Source organism: Drosophila simulans, chromosome 2L (genome assembly GCF_016746395.2).
Source record: "Drosophila simulans strain w501 chromosome 2L, Prin_Dsim_3.1, whole genome shotgun sequence".
Lineage (NCBI taxonomy): Eukaryota > Metazoa > Arthropoda > Insecta > Diptera > Drosophilidae > Drosophila > Drosophila simulans.
The window spans coordinates 3696506-3708779 of NC_052520.2; the positions used below are offsets into that span (position 1 = coordinate 3696506).

The 12274-nt window shown below is 44.6% G+C and overlaps 5 protein-coding genes across 6 annotated transcripts; 1 reads left to right on the forward strand and 4 right to left on the reverse strand.

Annotated features, from left to right (window-relative positions):
- Positions 1 to 923: 923 nt before the first annotated feature.
- Positions 924 to 1451, reverse strand: LOC6730906. Its single transcript, XM_002078034.3, has 2 exons — positions 1299 to 1451; positions 924 to 1168 (listed from the first exon to the last, which is right to left on the reverse strand). The coding sequence occupies exons 1-2, from the start codon at positions 1414 to 1416 to the stop codon at positions 957 to 959; spliced, it is 330 nt and encodes a 109-aa protein (XP_002078070.1). The 5' UTR covers positions 1417 to 1451; the 3' UTR covers positions 924 to 956.
- A 162-nt stretch (positions 1452 to 1613) lies between these two features.
- On the reverse strand, positions 1614 to 6098 carry LOC6730907 (chromosome transmission fidelity protein 18 homolog). The gene is made up of 12 exons (XM_016179045.3): positions 5100 to 6098; positions 4465 to 5044; positions 4180 to 4408; positions 3997 to 4113; positions 3838 to 3940; positions 3640 to 3779; positions 3353 to 3587; positions 2864 to 3039; positions 2671 to 2804; positions 2387 to 2607; positions 1900 to 1963; positions 1614 to 1838 (listed from the first exon to the last, which is right to left on the reverse strand). The coding sequence occupies exons 1-12, from the start codon at positions 5979 to 5981 to the stop codon at positions 1738 to 1740; spliced, it is 2982 nt and encodes a 993-aa protein (XP_016023339.1). The 5' UTR covers positions 5982 to 6098; the 3' UTR covers positions 1614 to 1737.
- Positions 6099 to 6607: 509 nt separating this feature from the next.
- LOC6730908 lies at positions 6608 to 7552 on the reverse strand. The gene is made up of 2 exons (XM_002078036.4): positions 6923 to 7552; positions 6608 to 6870 (listed from the first exon to the last, which is right to left on the reverse strand). The coding sequence occupies exons 1-2, from the start codon at positions 7205 to 7207 to the stop codon at positions 6697 to 6699; spliced, it is 459 nt and encodes a 152-aa protein (XP_002078072.1). The 5' UTR covers positions 7208 to 7552; the 3' UTR covers positions 6608 to 6696.
- A 191-nt stretch (positions 7553 to 7743) lies between these two features.
- On the forward strand, positions 7744 to 11181 carry LOC6730909 (glycerophosphocholine phosphodiesterase GPCPD1). 2 transcript variants are annotated; one of them, XM_016179490.2, is made up of 5 exons: positions 7744 to 8154; positions 8467 to 8866; positions 9022 to 10479; positions 10532 to 10678; positions 10764 to 11181. In XM_016179490.2, exons 2-5 carry the CDS (start codon positions 8468 to 8470, stop codon positions 10881 to 10883), a joined length of 2124 nt encoding a protein of 707 aa, XP_016023340.1. In that variant the 5' UTR covers positions 7744 to 8154; position 8467; the 3' UTR covers positions 10884 to 11181. The 2 variants fall into 2 exon arrangements, with proteins under 2 accessions (XP_016023340.1, XP_016023341.1); XM_016179491.2 differs by lacking the exon at positions 7744 to 8154 and having other exon boundaries at positions 8789 to 8958.
- A 27-nt stretch (positions 11182 to 11208) lies between these two features.
- Positions 11209 to 12154, reverse strand: LOC6730910 (accessory gland protein Acp29AB). The gene has a single exon (XM_002078038.4). The coding sequence runs from the start codon at positions 12112 to 12114 to the stop codon at positions 11239 to 11241; it is 876 nt and encodes a 291-aa protein (XP_002078074.1). The 5' UTR covers positions 12115 to 12154; the 3' UTR covers positions 11209 to 11238.
- Between the last annotated feature and the right edge of the window lie 120 nt (positions 12155 to 12274).

Genomic DNA, 12274 nt, shown 5'->3' on the forward strand with positions numbered 1-12274 from the left:
GATTCGAATTCTGCTGAGAGAATTAAAACGTACACTGAACAAAACTTTTAACTTCGTTTCCCATTCTTAGTCCAAGTTTATGTCCTACCACTATTACTTATATTCAGCGCTAGACATTGAAACTACCTATACTTTTTGTTATTTTCTAGAACACATTGTTTTATTTAAATAAAACAACAAATCGTTCTCTGTGTGTTTGGATTGATAAGACGTCAGCATCGCGAACTGAGATTTTGCATGTCTGATCATCGATGATGATGTTGGGGGATGGTGATCGTACTGAGGGTTGGCTCTCCTCCAATTCCAGCTAAATCCGGCGAGTGCCTGTTGCAGAAGGCTAAGATGAACGCAGAGAGGTGCAAGGCTGATAAGGCCAACGTGACGTATACGCAACGAGCTAGTTATTCCCTCAGTAAATAGCCCACATCTATCTGCATCTGAATCATCTACATTACATTTGTTGTTGTGATGTAATGGGGTGAAGCCAAAGAGCAACATTGTGTGCCGATTATATTACTTGGGTTTGTAGATAGCGCGGGCCAATCAATTTAAATTTGCATTGACAAATGTTCGTTGGATTCAGAATTTTTTACAAATTTTCCTATGTATACTATTATTTTCACCAACATAAATTACAATTCCAAGAGTGACCAGAACTAACAGACTCCTTTCGTTATAGGGTAGCACAGGAATATATTATCACAAGACGCGTTTCAATGTTCAACAAAGTAACTTTGAGTACCAAACGAGCCACAATCACAGAATTTCGCACGTTTTGATAGTGCGAGCATATGGAAAAAACACAATTACGTCACAGGTCAACGGGGCGGATGATTGACATCCAGCTGAGACTAAGCATTTCGACGCAATTCGGTTGCCGCTCTCAAAGATTTGATCAACTCTCACCGAATCAAACTCATTCATTATGGGTACATTTGTTTACGTATTTATTTATATTACTCGTTCAGATAAAAGTCATGATTCCGGCGTATCCCATGGATGCAGGTGGAAACGCAATCCTGCTGACTGCCGAAACTCTGGCCACGAATCAAATGGCATGCCCCGATCTTGTACATCTTGCAGTCAAATGTAATCGGATCGTAATAGAATCCCTCGATATCAATGGCACAAACGCCCTCCGAACGTGGCGGTGGTTTTTTGCAAATACCTAACGAGTAAATAATTATTGATGTTCAACGAACTTTTTTTTTGGGGGTCGCAGAAAGGAAAAACTAATCAATTGCGGCATGGTAACAACTTTTACTTCTGTGACACCCCCTGTCGATCTGGCTACTCACTGGGTATCGAAGGCGGACCGGGCACGAATCTGGCATCTGTGCGGTGGTGGTGGATCAGCGCCAACAGCACCACCAACAGCAGCGTTAGCACCACCGACGCGGGCTTGTGTCGAGACATCTGGACTGGCGGCGGGCAACTGAGTAAGCGAGGCAATCGGGAACACTTCCGAGCTCAACCCATCGAGAGCCGCGATAAGGAAAGCCAACAACACAGCCAACTACAATCACTTGTAATACATATTAAAGCCCAGCACGAGCGGAGTTTTAGTTGTCTTTGTAAATTTCCCACAAACAATCAAAGATAAAAGAACGATGCCCTGTTGAAGTCCATGCATTTTGCCACACAACTTCCGGCTTGTAAAAAATATATGCTTTTTTGTGTATTATTTCAGATAATAAATAGGTTAAAAGACTTGATTGGGAAATCAATGGAAGGGGGTTAAAGCAGTTCGTGAATGTGAACATCTTTGCGGACGGCATTGTTGAAACCCTCCTTATAGCGATACCAAATAGGACTCTTCACAATTGCGTCCGTTTTGGCTAAAAGAAAAAATAGTATGTTTAAGGATTATGCTAAATTGAAGAGATTCGAGTAACTTACATTCTTCAGCTGAGTTTGTCGAAGTCGATTTGTGAGTAATGCGGCCAAAAAAGTCCTTAGTGAGCTGAAAGGAAAAATAATCCAAACGCTATTTGAAATATTCCAAAAAAACTTAAGGTAATTGAACGAGATTTTTCTGGACAAAAGAGAGAGAATCCAAAAGTAAGAGCCCTCATGAAGTAAACCATAAAGTAGCTTTCCCAGTCGCATTCGCTTAAGGCGAGCAATAAATGTTCGTTTGTGCTGATCCCACATTACGACTGCAATGACAATACCGCTGGAATCCCCTTATGGGTTATTAGCTTTGCAAGGATTTGCCACGAGGAAAAAGCTTCGGCTTAAACAGCAAAGGAAAACCTTTTGAAGGAGGAAGGAACGTGAACTCAGTTTGACCCAAGCATATGCGCATTTCTTTTGAGAGTGACGAGAATTTGCAAGTAAATTGCTGCTAAGTAAATGCAAGGCATGCAAATGGTTATAGATTCACCTGCTGCTTGGGTGCACTGTGCATATTAGAGGCCGAAATTGGTTTCGGCTTCAATGTTTGCAAATGATTGGGTAGCTGCTTTGCAGCTCCTAATGTCTTCTTTTTTGCGGCTGGAGCTGAGGGTGCACCGCCCTTGGGGGCAGCGCGTCGTATCCGTTCCAAGTCCACCTCGCGGGCTATCAACTGGCGACTAAAGTAGGGAAGCGTCAGACCTGTGTAACCTGAGGATAAATTGAAACGAATTTAGCTTTAAGTAGGCTTTGCATCTCTTCCCCAAGACGCACCTGGAAAAGCACTGAGTGCATCGAGATCCGGTTCGGTTTGAAAGACGTAGTGTCCTTCCTGGGACTTGACCTGCACAAACGTTAGGCCGAGATCAACCATCACCTCGATGGTGTGACGCAAGTCCTGCTGCTCCCTGAGGTCAATTAAATATGCACTTATAGGAATGTTCCAAGTTAATCCGGATGTACTCACTTTGGCGATAGCAACTGCACCGCCACGGAGCGCAGTTGCGGCGATAGAATCCTCTTAAGCAGCGGCACCGTATCGAGGAGCAGAGTTACGCCCTGACCCACACCCAGCGCAGAGGTGGTGACACCTTTGCAGAGGGCCTGAAAGATGTTTCTCTGGTTGGTGCTCTTCTGCTGGAACTGCAAGGATACAAAAAAAAAAAGGGTTGGTCCTTGAGCAAACAGTGCGAAATCTATGCAGGAGTCTCATTAATCTTGTGATTGCATTTGAGGCACATAATGGACAAGAAATTACATGGCTTGATTGTGTTGATTATGCACTTTCCACAGGGCTTGGCCGGGGATGTTTGCCCCGGCTAATGACGCCTGCATAAATCATGAGCCTGCCTCAAAGAAGCAGTCTCTCTGCGATGAAAAGAAATAATGTGGCCCGGGGCCATCATCTCCTCATCGTCATCGTTTCGTTTCGTTTCTTTTTCTTTCAACAGCTCACCTCAAAGCCACGCGTGGGAAATGCGATTTTCGGCCAGGCCAGTGTGGCAAACAGCAAATGCCAAGCGACGAAACCGTACTGCAGGTACGGGTACACACTGTAGTTCTGCCGTCTGCTGATCTGATGCTGCACTGTATCTGTGAAGCAAAACCATTTTAGGGCTTCGCACACGCCCGTAAAGTTTGGATCGGGCATCTTCTGTTGCAGGTAGTTCTCATACACGCCTTGCGTTAGTCTAAAATGCAAAGGAAAATATGAATATCATTCTACTATTTTTATATAATTACCTTTCATAATCCCCACTTGAGTGGACCACCTCCAGTACATTTCGAACTCGTGTTGTCACAGACGTGTTTGTCATGGTGACCTGGGCGGGCTCATCGACCTTATTGGCGTCTGTCTGCAGGGTTTTCCGCGGACGTTGTATCTGAAAACAGAAATAACATTAAATATAACCCACAAACACGCAACTCACAAAAGCGCACCCGAAAAATAGCATCCCACACGGCAAACAGTCCTTGATGTCTGTCCTTTTGTCCCAGATTATTGTTCAGTACATCTTGCAGAGTAAGACTATGCTTTTGAGCACTACAAAATGAATTATCGTTAGTATAGTAATGAGTAAATATTTGGTAATTACTCACTTAAAAAACTGCATGGATGATATACAGCTCCTCACATCGTTTCCGGATTTCTCAGCTAGCGCGATAAGTGAACCAAAGTCCGTCTTTAGCTGCTCTTTGTAAGCAATCTTAACTAATCTAAAAGTAAGATATAATAGCTGTCAGCACATATACTATATCTTAAATATAAACAAAAGGTATTGCCTTTCTGCCAGACGTGCTGCATCTATGGGCGGAAACGTGACCACGAAGGCCACCTGCCTTAAAGGACGCAGGGCGGGATCGTAGACATCATTGCAAATGCAGATAATGGGTCGCTTCAAGACGTTGTGCTCTGCTTTGGCGCCCTTGGCTTTAACTTTGGTGTAAACAGCATCGCTGATGAACTTGACCAGATAATCAATAGATTGACGAGGCGCGCCATCGATTTCATCTAGAGAAATATTAGTTAAGTATATAGCTTTACAATTTCAAAAGATATTTGCTCACCGAGAACTATGCAATTGGGCCGTTTGTCTTCATTCAGAACCGAAGACATTTGTGTGCCATTTTCCAAAGCCAGTTTGAATGCCTCTGGACTGCGATCATCGGAGGCGTTGATCTCCCGGACATTATAACCAGCATGTCGGGCGATCGTGTGCGCCAGTGTGGTTTTCCCCAGACCTGGTGGTCCACATAGCAGCGCCACCTTCTGCATGGGTCTGCCCAAGGCATCCACATTTGTGTTGAGAGCTTGGCGAGATTTGCGCTGCCGCCAGCCGCCATTGGATTCGAATTTGCCCGTGCGCTTATTGAAGCTATTCAGATGGTTGCCAGCTCCGCCAGCACTGCCGCCCTCTCCAGTCACCGCCTCCTGTTCCCGTTTGCTGTGAAATGCTTTGCCAAAGACCACTTTGTCCCACATTTTCAGCCAGTAGAGCAGGCTTCTGTTGGTCATTTCATCGGAGAGCAGGTCGATGTATTTCCTCGGCTTGTACTTGTCCACCCAAAGGCGTCCGGGCTCTGAATCGGCGTTGCTATTTACGAGGGTTTCATCTGCGTCTTCTGTGGCTGTAGCGCGGCTCAAAACCTGCAGGGGGAAATGACAGTATTACTTGGTTTTGATGACATCACCTGATACTTACTATTTCGCCTGCTTCCTGCCAGATCTTCTCCTTGGCCTCACCCAAAAGACTGCCCACCACCTCGCCCCTGGCACTGATCAGATCCAATTGCCTTTGCTCATAGTCCTCGGAGTGGAATCTTACGTAGATCCGCTCGAGATCACTGCGCTGAATGGCCTGGAAGGGCCAGTTTGGGATCTCATACGATAGGTTTCTCATCTTGAAGTCGTGCAGTGCCTTCAAGCGACTAACGTCGTCCTTTCGCAGAGTTTTGCTGGACTCTCGCATTTTGCGCCGCAGCTCGAGGATTCTTTCGATGGCCTCGTGATCTCGTTGCTCCTCGGTTCGGGCTTTCTTCACCATGGGATCTTCGTAGGACTCGTGAAAAAGGTCATCTATGTCCCCGAAGAGATCGCGTTCCAGGCGGCGCTTATTGAAATTTTTGAGACCCACTTCCTGGAGTTGATTAGCTGCTGGATTTTCCTTTTCCAGGCCAAAGGAGCGGCTTGTTAGTTGTGTATTTTCCAGCTCCTGGATGGCGGGCATGCGCTGGAAGGGTGTGGAGCAGCCCCTGCCCACCGGTGGACCTTTGGGCGTTCCAAAAAGGCGCCGATTGACCTGGCCTCCAGCTGAAGTTCCTTCTGCCTCATCTTCCCCAACCAACTGGCTAGTTCCAAAGGTAATCTGCGACAGCTGTGGCGATCCCAGTGTGGAGTTTCCAAGCCTGGTGCTATCTTTTAGTGCCGCAACAGGAGCTCTGTTTTCCTTTTGCTTTTCAGCCGCCTGTTTGGATGTGCTTGGTCCATCGTACGCGTTGAACTCGTCCGGCAAGTCCTCGAGCAGCTCTAGTTCGTCTTGGTATTGCAGCTCAAACTCCTCGTTTTCATCCGGATACTGATCCATACTGGTTGCAAACGAGAGTCCAACAAGCAATTGAATGATATCCTATTATATATAAACAAATTGTTGCACTGGTATTTTCGCGCCTAAATGGCAAACATTAACAGCTGTTCGATGGCAGCGTTGCCAACTATCGTTGTCAAAGTGATGGCTGTCACAAGCTGATTGATTTGCTAGCTTCAATTATTTTATTTATTACTTTTGTAAATGCATTGAATGTAAATGTACTTATATAAGTAGTAGTTTTGATATTTAAATTTGTACAGGCATTTGGTAACCATCGCTCCTGCTGGCACTCTACAGCTTTCTGCCATGGCACCCACATTTTCCAAACAGCTGTTTTTCATTGACTTGTTTACCTTTCTCGTTTCTTCTTCTTGCGCAGACGCCACTTTGTTTACTGATAAAGTTTGTCCGCCAAAATGGAAGCGAATCCGAAAATGAGTATTCTTTGTAATATTCTTTCTTTCCTTAATTCAAAATCCAAGTGGCTCGCCATTATCTCTAATGCGAAAGCGAGAGCAAGGTGGCAGCACCGTCCCGATTTTGATGACGTGTTATATACTTTCCCGCCAAAATGAAAGTGAATCCCAAAATGATTCACCTGAAGAGCAGTTGCATTATTTGTTTAAAATATGTTTATTTGAGTATATATTGAAGATCAGTATTGAAGTTTAGTAATAGATAATGTATATATGTTGAAGGTTGTTTGCATTCGTCACTTGCTTTTTAGAACTTTGGTGGACAAAATGGACTTATGACACCGCGGACACTTGATGCAAGTTTCCGGATCTAGAAGACCTACGATCCTGTGCAGACACGGATGTATCTGCGTTCTCACGCGTTGCTTTGCTGCGATTGGCTCGGCAATATCCAACCGCTGGTGGAGTATCTAAAATAAAGCATATAAAATGTCCAGCACGTGTTCTTCGATTCCTACTCACATTGTAGGCCTCCTTCCATAAACTTGATTTGAAGCTCTGTTTTCTGGGCTCACTGTATTCATAAACACGAACGCCATTTTTCACTCGAACAGCATGCGGATACGGCGGAATGCAGCGCGAAAGTTTTTTATTTATCATTTTGTCTTTAGCAGAAGCATTAGCTGATTCCAAAATATTTCGTACACTTAATTTGGAGTCCGGCATGTTTGAAACGTGTTTTTCGTCGTCGTATATATATTCGTATGGTAGATCAGAACTATGCAAAACTGCTTTGCCCCCCTCCATGGTGTGTTCGATTTTAATTGAATACCTCTTATCACGATCAGCTTTTGCGCTCGACTGAGATCTACTGCATACTGCAGGCTACTGGGCAGCAGGCAGATCCGAACACAGTGACTCACTTTTATCAAACTGAATTCGAGTGGGAGGGACATTATATAAAGTCCAAGTTAATTTTATAATCCTAAACTAAGGTTTTATTAAAAAAAAATATATGAAATAATGTCTTGAGTTAGGTAAACAACCAACAAACTTTTTATTAAGTAGTAACTGAAAGTTTAGATACTTTGCCTAAATTGCTGAGATACTTTTCGAATATTCTGAGATACTCTGTTGCGGAAAACGGTCACCCTAATAATCAGCTGTTCGCGTTGCCAACCTGTGAGAATGTGCTCAAATCTTAAATTTAAAACTTTTATTTTAAGTGCGTGTAAATACGTGGAATGTTGTGTAGTATATATCTTAAAAAGCACTTACTATTTTTAAGTGTTTTAAGCATTTAGCATTGTAAAAATATTAACTTCATAAAAAACCTATCGATATATTGATATTCAAATACTTTTCACATCCCTCGCTAGAATCGGTTGGTGGATATATAGATAACAAAATAATGCAACTCACAGTTTCAGGCGGATCGGAAGCCCCTGCGGCGCTGAAATCGTTCAGATAATATAAAGTTATAGCCACATTATAGAGTTAAGACCCCCGCCACGAAAAGTGAAAAACATCGTGTGTTGTAAGCTGAAATCCGTGAGCAAAAACAAGAACAGCTGCTATGACCAAAAAATCGGGCGACTCCTCCTCAGTTTGCACACATTTGTTATAGTTTCGTGCACGCGTAGGAATATCACAGAAAATCTAGGAAAATCAAGGAGAGAGAAAGTGGAGGAGAGCGACAAATCAAATCCAAACAAAGCGATTTCGGTTTATTCTTCTATTTCAGCACACGCAAAGTAAGTGATACAAGTTATTTATTTACGTCATCCACTGATAAGGGAAACCAAAAACAATCGGACTGCAAGTGAAATTAATGTTGTGTTAATATCTTCGAATTACAATACAATAAACAACTTGTGACCGCAGCTGAAAATAATTGAAGTACAGTGCGTATACGCTAACGAGGACAGTATTCGAAAAAGAGAGAGCTGGCATAAATTACTTGTGCGCATGCAATACAATACAATTATACTGAGTTTCAACTTTTTTTTTTATTAATTACTATTGTAATAATATATATAGATATTACTAATTATCCATCCCCACAGAATGCACAACTGGCTGGCCTCACATGACGGCGATGAGGATGCGATGGCTGCGCCATCATCCTGTCCTGCGTCCTCGGAAAACGGCAGTCGATTGGAGTCCCGCCGGATCTTTGGCGACATTACCACCAACAGACTGTGGACCTTTCGGGTGCTGATGAACCAGGATCTGGCGTCCAACGAGCAGTTGGCCATAGTGGGTAATTGCGAGGCGCTGGGCAACTGGCAGCACTCGGGAGCGGCTATTTTGTCGAAAAATGAGGAGAACGATGAGTATAGCAATCTGTGGACAGGAGAGATCTATATTCCGCGTCATTGTGACACGGAATATCGCTATATGGTCTGTGCCGTCGATCCCGGCACGGAGCAGCTGATTGTCCGCCGTTGGGAAACGCAATTACAGGTTTACAAATTCATTATGTACTGACCGACCCTATACGAGTAGAGTCCAAAAATCCAGCTGGACCTGGGATCGGATTTGATTTGTATGCACTCGTATGGGATTCAAGGTTTGGGGCTTGTCCAATAACAATGCTAAGAGATTCCCTTTCCTTACAGCCCAGAATAGTCAAGGAACTGGATGAGCAGCCTGCCAAGAATCAGAGTGACATATTTGGCTCGTTCAATGGCCAGGAAAAGGTGGATCGGGGCTGGCTGACCAAGGAGACCCTGGTGCAGCTGAAGTTCTTTTATGCTCCGTTCACGTTTAAGCAGCGCATGAAACGAAGGCATATTCAGGTCAAAGTGACGCCCATGAACCTGAGTATCCCCAGTGCCGGCTGTGATACCATGCTGCCCTCATCTCCCATGGAGGATTCCTTGTCGAACGACACCCATGATACCAAGGAGAACGGAGGTGAATCCTCCACAGCCTTTGCCTTTAGCGAGGTCGTCACCTTGAGTGCCGACGAGTGCGAGATCAGAAGTCAAGAGCAGTTCGGCACCGGCTGTGGACCCACCGATTTGGTTATATTCCACCTGACCGTTGGAGACTTCGAGAACACGGCCTACCTGATTGATTTGTACAGCTACAGCTCCCGGGTGGCCAGGGAAGATGGTCCACCGAACCACTTGGGCTATCATTATGTGCTGCCCAATCTTTTTAAGCGTTCTGAAGGCAACTTGGAGCTGCCCATAACCTGTGCCAAGGGCCATCGACCTCTGGGAATGATGCGTCTTGGTTATCTTATCGTGAAGCCCTCTTCGTTGTGTGCTCTGATGGACATGAGTGTCAGCTATGCCCGATACTGGAACAACAAGTGGACGGGACTGGATGTGGGCCATCGTGGTTCCGGAACCAGTTTCAAGGCCAAGGACGCTGTGATTCGGGAGAACACCATTACTTCCTTGAAGAATGCCGCAGAGCATGGTGCCGACATGGTGGAGTTCGATGTCCAACTTAGCAAAGATCTGGTGCCGGTGGTGTATCACGACTTCATGATCTATGTTTCACTAAAGTCCAAGTGCAGCATGCAGGAGCACGATTTCCTCGCTCTACCGATGAGGGAGTTGTCCCTGGAGCAGTTGAAGAAATTGAAAGTCTATCACATTGCTGAGGGTCTGTCCAGGGAGACGCGTTCGTTTCACAACGATGATTGTTTAGAGCACCAGCCGTTTCCGCAGCTATGCGACGTCCTGGATGCCCTAGATGTCCATGTGGGTTTCAACATAGAAATTAAGTGGTCTCAGAGGCTAGAGGACGGCAAAATGGAGGAGGAATTCGAGCATGTGGTGGACAGAAATCTCTATATCGATTGCATATTGGATGTCATCCTACGAAAGGCAGGGAATCGCAGAATAGTACTCAGTTGTTTCGATCCGGATATCTGCACCATTCTGAGATTCAAGCAAAATCGATACCCTGTCATGTTCCTAACTCTCGGCAGAACGACGAAATACCAGAAGTATATGGACCCCAGGGGCAACTCCATGGAGCTGGCCGTGTGGCACGCGGTGGCCATGGAGTTCCTGGGTGTTGTGGCACACACGGAGGACCTGCTGCGAGATCCCAGTCAGGTAACATGATCCACTCTCGAATCGTGAATCATTCAGCTACGGACGCTTTTAGGTGAATCTGGCCAAGGAGCGTGGATTGGTGCTGTTTTGCTGGGGCGACGACAACAACTCCAAGGATACCATCAAGCTGTTGAAGGAACTCGGCCTGCACGCCATCATCTACGACAAAATGGATGTCCTGACCACCAAGGAGGTCAAGGTGAGTCCTTGAATTCATTGCCCAACAAAGCATTAATATATACCATCATTAACTTTTTAATCTATTTACTTGTATCTCCCCCCAGCAAAGTGTGTTCCACCTTCAGGCCAAGGACAGCCAAAAGGAACTGCTCAAGTTGCAGGCCCTGGAAATGGGGCATGTGTGGCACACCTCAGCCGACGGAAACGAGGAGCAGCAGGCATAGAATCTGAATATCAGAACTGCTCGACTATTTTATACTCATCTTTATGTACGAAAATAACCGCCTGGCTAGGACCATAACTCATCAGATTACGAAATCTGCCATTATCATTTCTCCGTTTCGCCACTTAGCTAATTGCATTTGATTTTTATAAATAGGCTTATTACAAGTTACTTAAAATCTGTCCGACCAAATTAGGAACCTTTAAGTGTCTCTTTATGGTTTCCTATTTCAAAAAACTGCTCTGTACTTCAGTACTTACGTTCCCAGCAATCTTAAAAAATACAACTTTTACAAACAATGGAATGTGTTTGTTTTATTTTCGAAATATTCAAAATGCACAAAGATTTGATTTTCTTTAACTGGCATCTAACTGGCATATGAATCTTTTTTGATAAGTACAATTGCTCACATACATGTGGCTTCGCACGATTGAAACGCATCGCTCTCGGTCGTTAGAGTGATCGGGTTCACCAGGACTCCACTTGAGATACAAACAACGTTTTCCGGAGACTGCAGACACAAAGTCCCCGATTTTTGTGCGATCGTTGATGCCCAGGAAGTATTTCTTCGAACTATCGAGTTTTTCGACGATTGCATCAAACTCCTGTTTATTTTTTATAGAGGCTAGGTGACCTCCCATTCGACGACAGCTGGCCTGAGCATCCAGCCAATTTAGCTCAACATCTTCTTCGATGTGGAAATATCTATCGCCAATCTTCTCAAATCCTGGCTGTAGGCATTTCTTATCCAAAGTAGATTGAACTTCATTTATGGCTGAGAGATAGCCATCCATTTGGGCCTTCATAGATTCCATTGTACTCTTGATCGCCTCAAGCTGCGACTTAGTTCTGTCCAGTTTCCCTGTAAGATCCCGATTGATGGTCTTCAAAGACTCCTGCATGGCTGACTGCTCTCGCTCTATCCTGTCCAGCTTATCATCCTTTGACAGCTGCGATGCCTTTATGTTGGAGACGTCTGCTTTTAAGGCATCCAGCTGGACACTCAACTGGTTCTGATCCTTGAGGGTTTCGTTCGCTATGATTTCCGTACAAGTATTCCATTTGTCCTGGTGGACAGCAACATACTGCATAACTGGCCTCAGGGTCGAGAAGCAGTATCCGTTGCATTGAGCTTCCATGTCCTTTGGCTGACTTTCAATGTTCGCGGTTCCTGCCGAGGATCCATGGCTAACAAGAAGTACGTTCAGAACTACGGCTGACAATCTCAACATGATTTTATTTATAACGTTTAGGTGCGTTTTATATCACCATGTTAGTAGTACTACATAAATGGACTGAGTTTCCTGCTTTTATACGTTTCAATAGGCGCTTATCAATTACTTGATTGCTTTATTTTCTTCAGCCTTGTAATTCTATTTAAAAAACTTGATC

What these genes read in the sequence shown, in the direction of transcription:
- LOC6730906 (XM_002078034.3), bottom strand. Translation starts at nt 1,416, where the DNA reads ATGTCTCGACACAAGCCCGCGTCGGTGGTGCTAACGCTGCTGTTGGTG. An exon ending in CGGTCCGCCTTCGATACCCA is followed by an intron (nt 1,169 to 1,298) that starts GTGAGTAGCCAG and finishes TTTACTCGTTAG; the next exon opens with GTATTTGCAAAAAACCACCG.
- LOC6730907 (XM_016179045.3), bottom strand. Translation starts at nt 5,981, where the DNA reads ATGGATCAGTATCCGGATGAAAACGAGGAGTTTGAGCTGCAATACCAA. An exon ending in GCAGCACGTCTGGCAGAAAG is followed by an intron (nt 4,114 to 4,179) that starts GCAATACCTTTT and finishes TCTTACTTTTAG; the next exon opens with ATTAGTTAAGATTGCTTACA. An exon ending in ACAGTGCACCCAAGCAGCAG is followed by an intron (nt 1,964 to 2,386) that starts GTGAATCTATAA and finishes TTTTCCTTTCAG; the next exon opens with CTCACTAAGGACTTTTTTGG.
- LOC6730908 (XM_002078036.4), bottom strand. Translation starts at nt 7,207, where the DNA reads ATGGAGGGGGGCAAAGCAGTTTTGCATAGTTCTGATCTACCATACGAA. An exon ending in TATGGAAGGAGGCCTACAAT is followed by an intron (nt 6,871 to 6,922) that starts GTGAGTAGGAAT and finishes GCTTTATTTTAG; the next exon opens with ATACTCCACCAGCGGTTGGA.
- LOC6730909 (XM_016179490.2), top strand. Translation starts at nt 8,468, where the DNA reads ATGCACAACTGGCTGGCCTCACATGACGGCGATGAGGATGCGATGGCT. An exon ending in GTTGGGAAACGCAATTACAG is followed by an intron (nt 8,867 to 9,021) that starts GTTTACAAATTC and finishes CTTTCCTTACAG; the next exon opens with CCCAGAATAGTCAAGGAACT. An exon ending in TGCTGCGAGATCCCAGTCAG is followed by an intron (nt 10,480 to 10,531) that starts GTAACATGATCC and finishes GGACGCTTTTAG; the next exon opens with GTGAATCTGGCCAAGGAGCG.
- LOC6730910 (XM_002078038.4), bottom strand. Translation starts at nt 12,114, where the DNA reads ATGTTGAGATTGTCAGCCGTAGTTCTGAACGTACTTCTTGTTAGCCAT.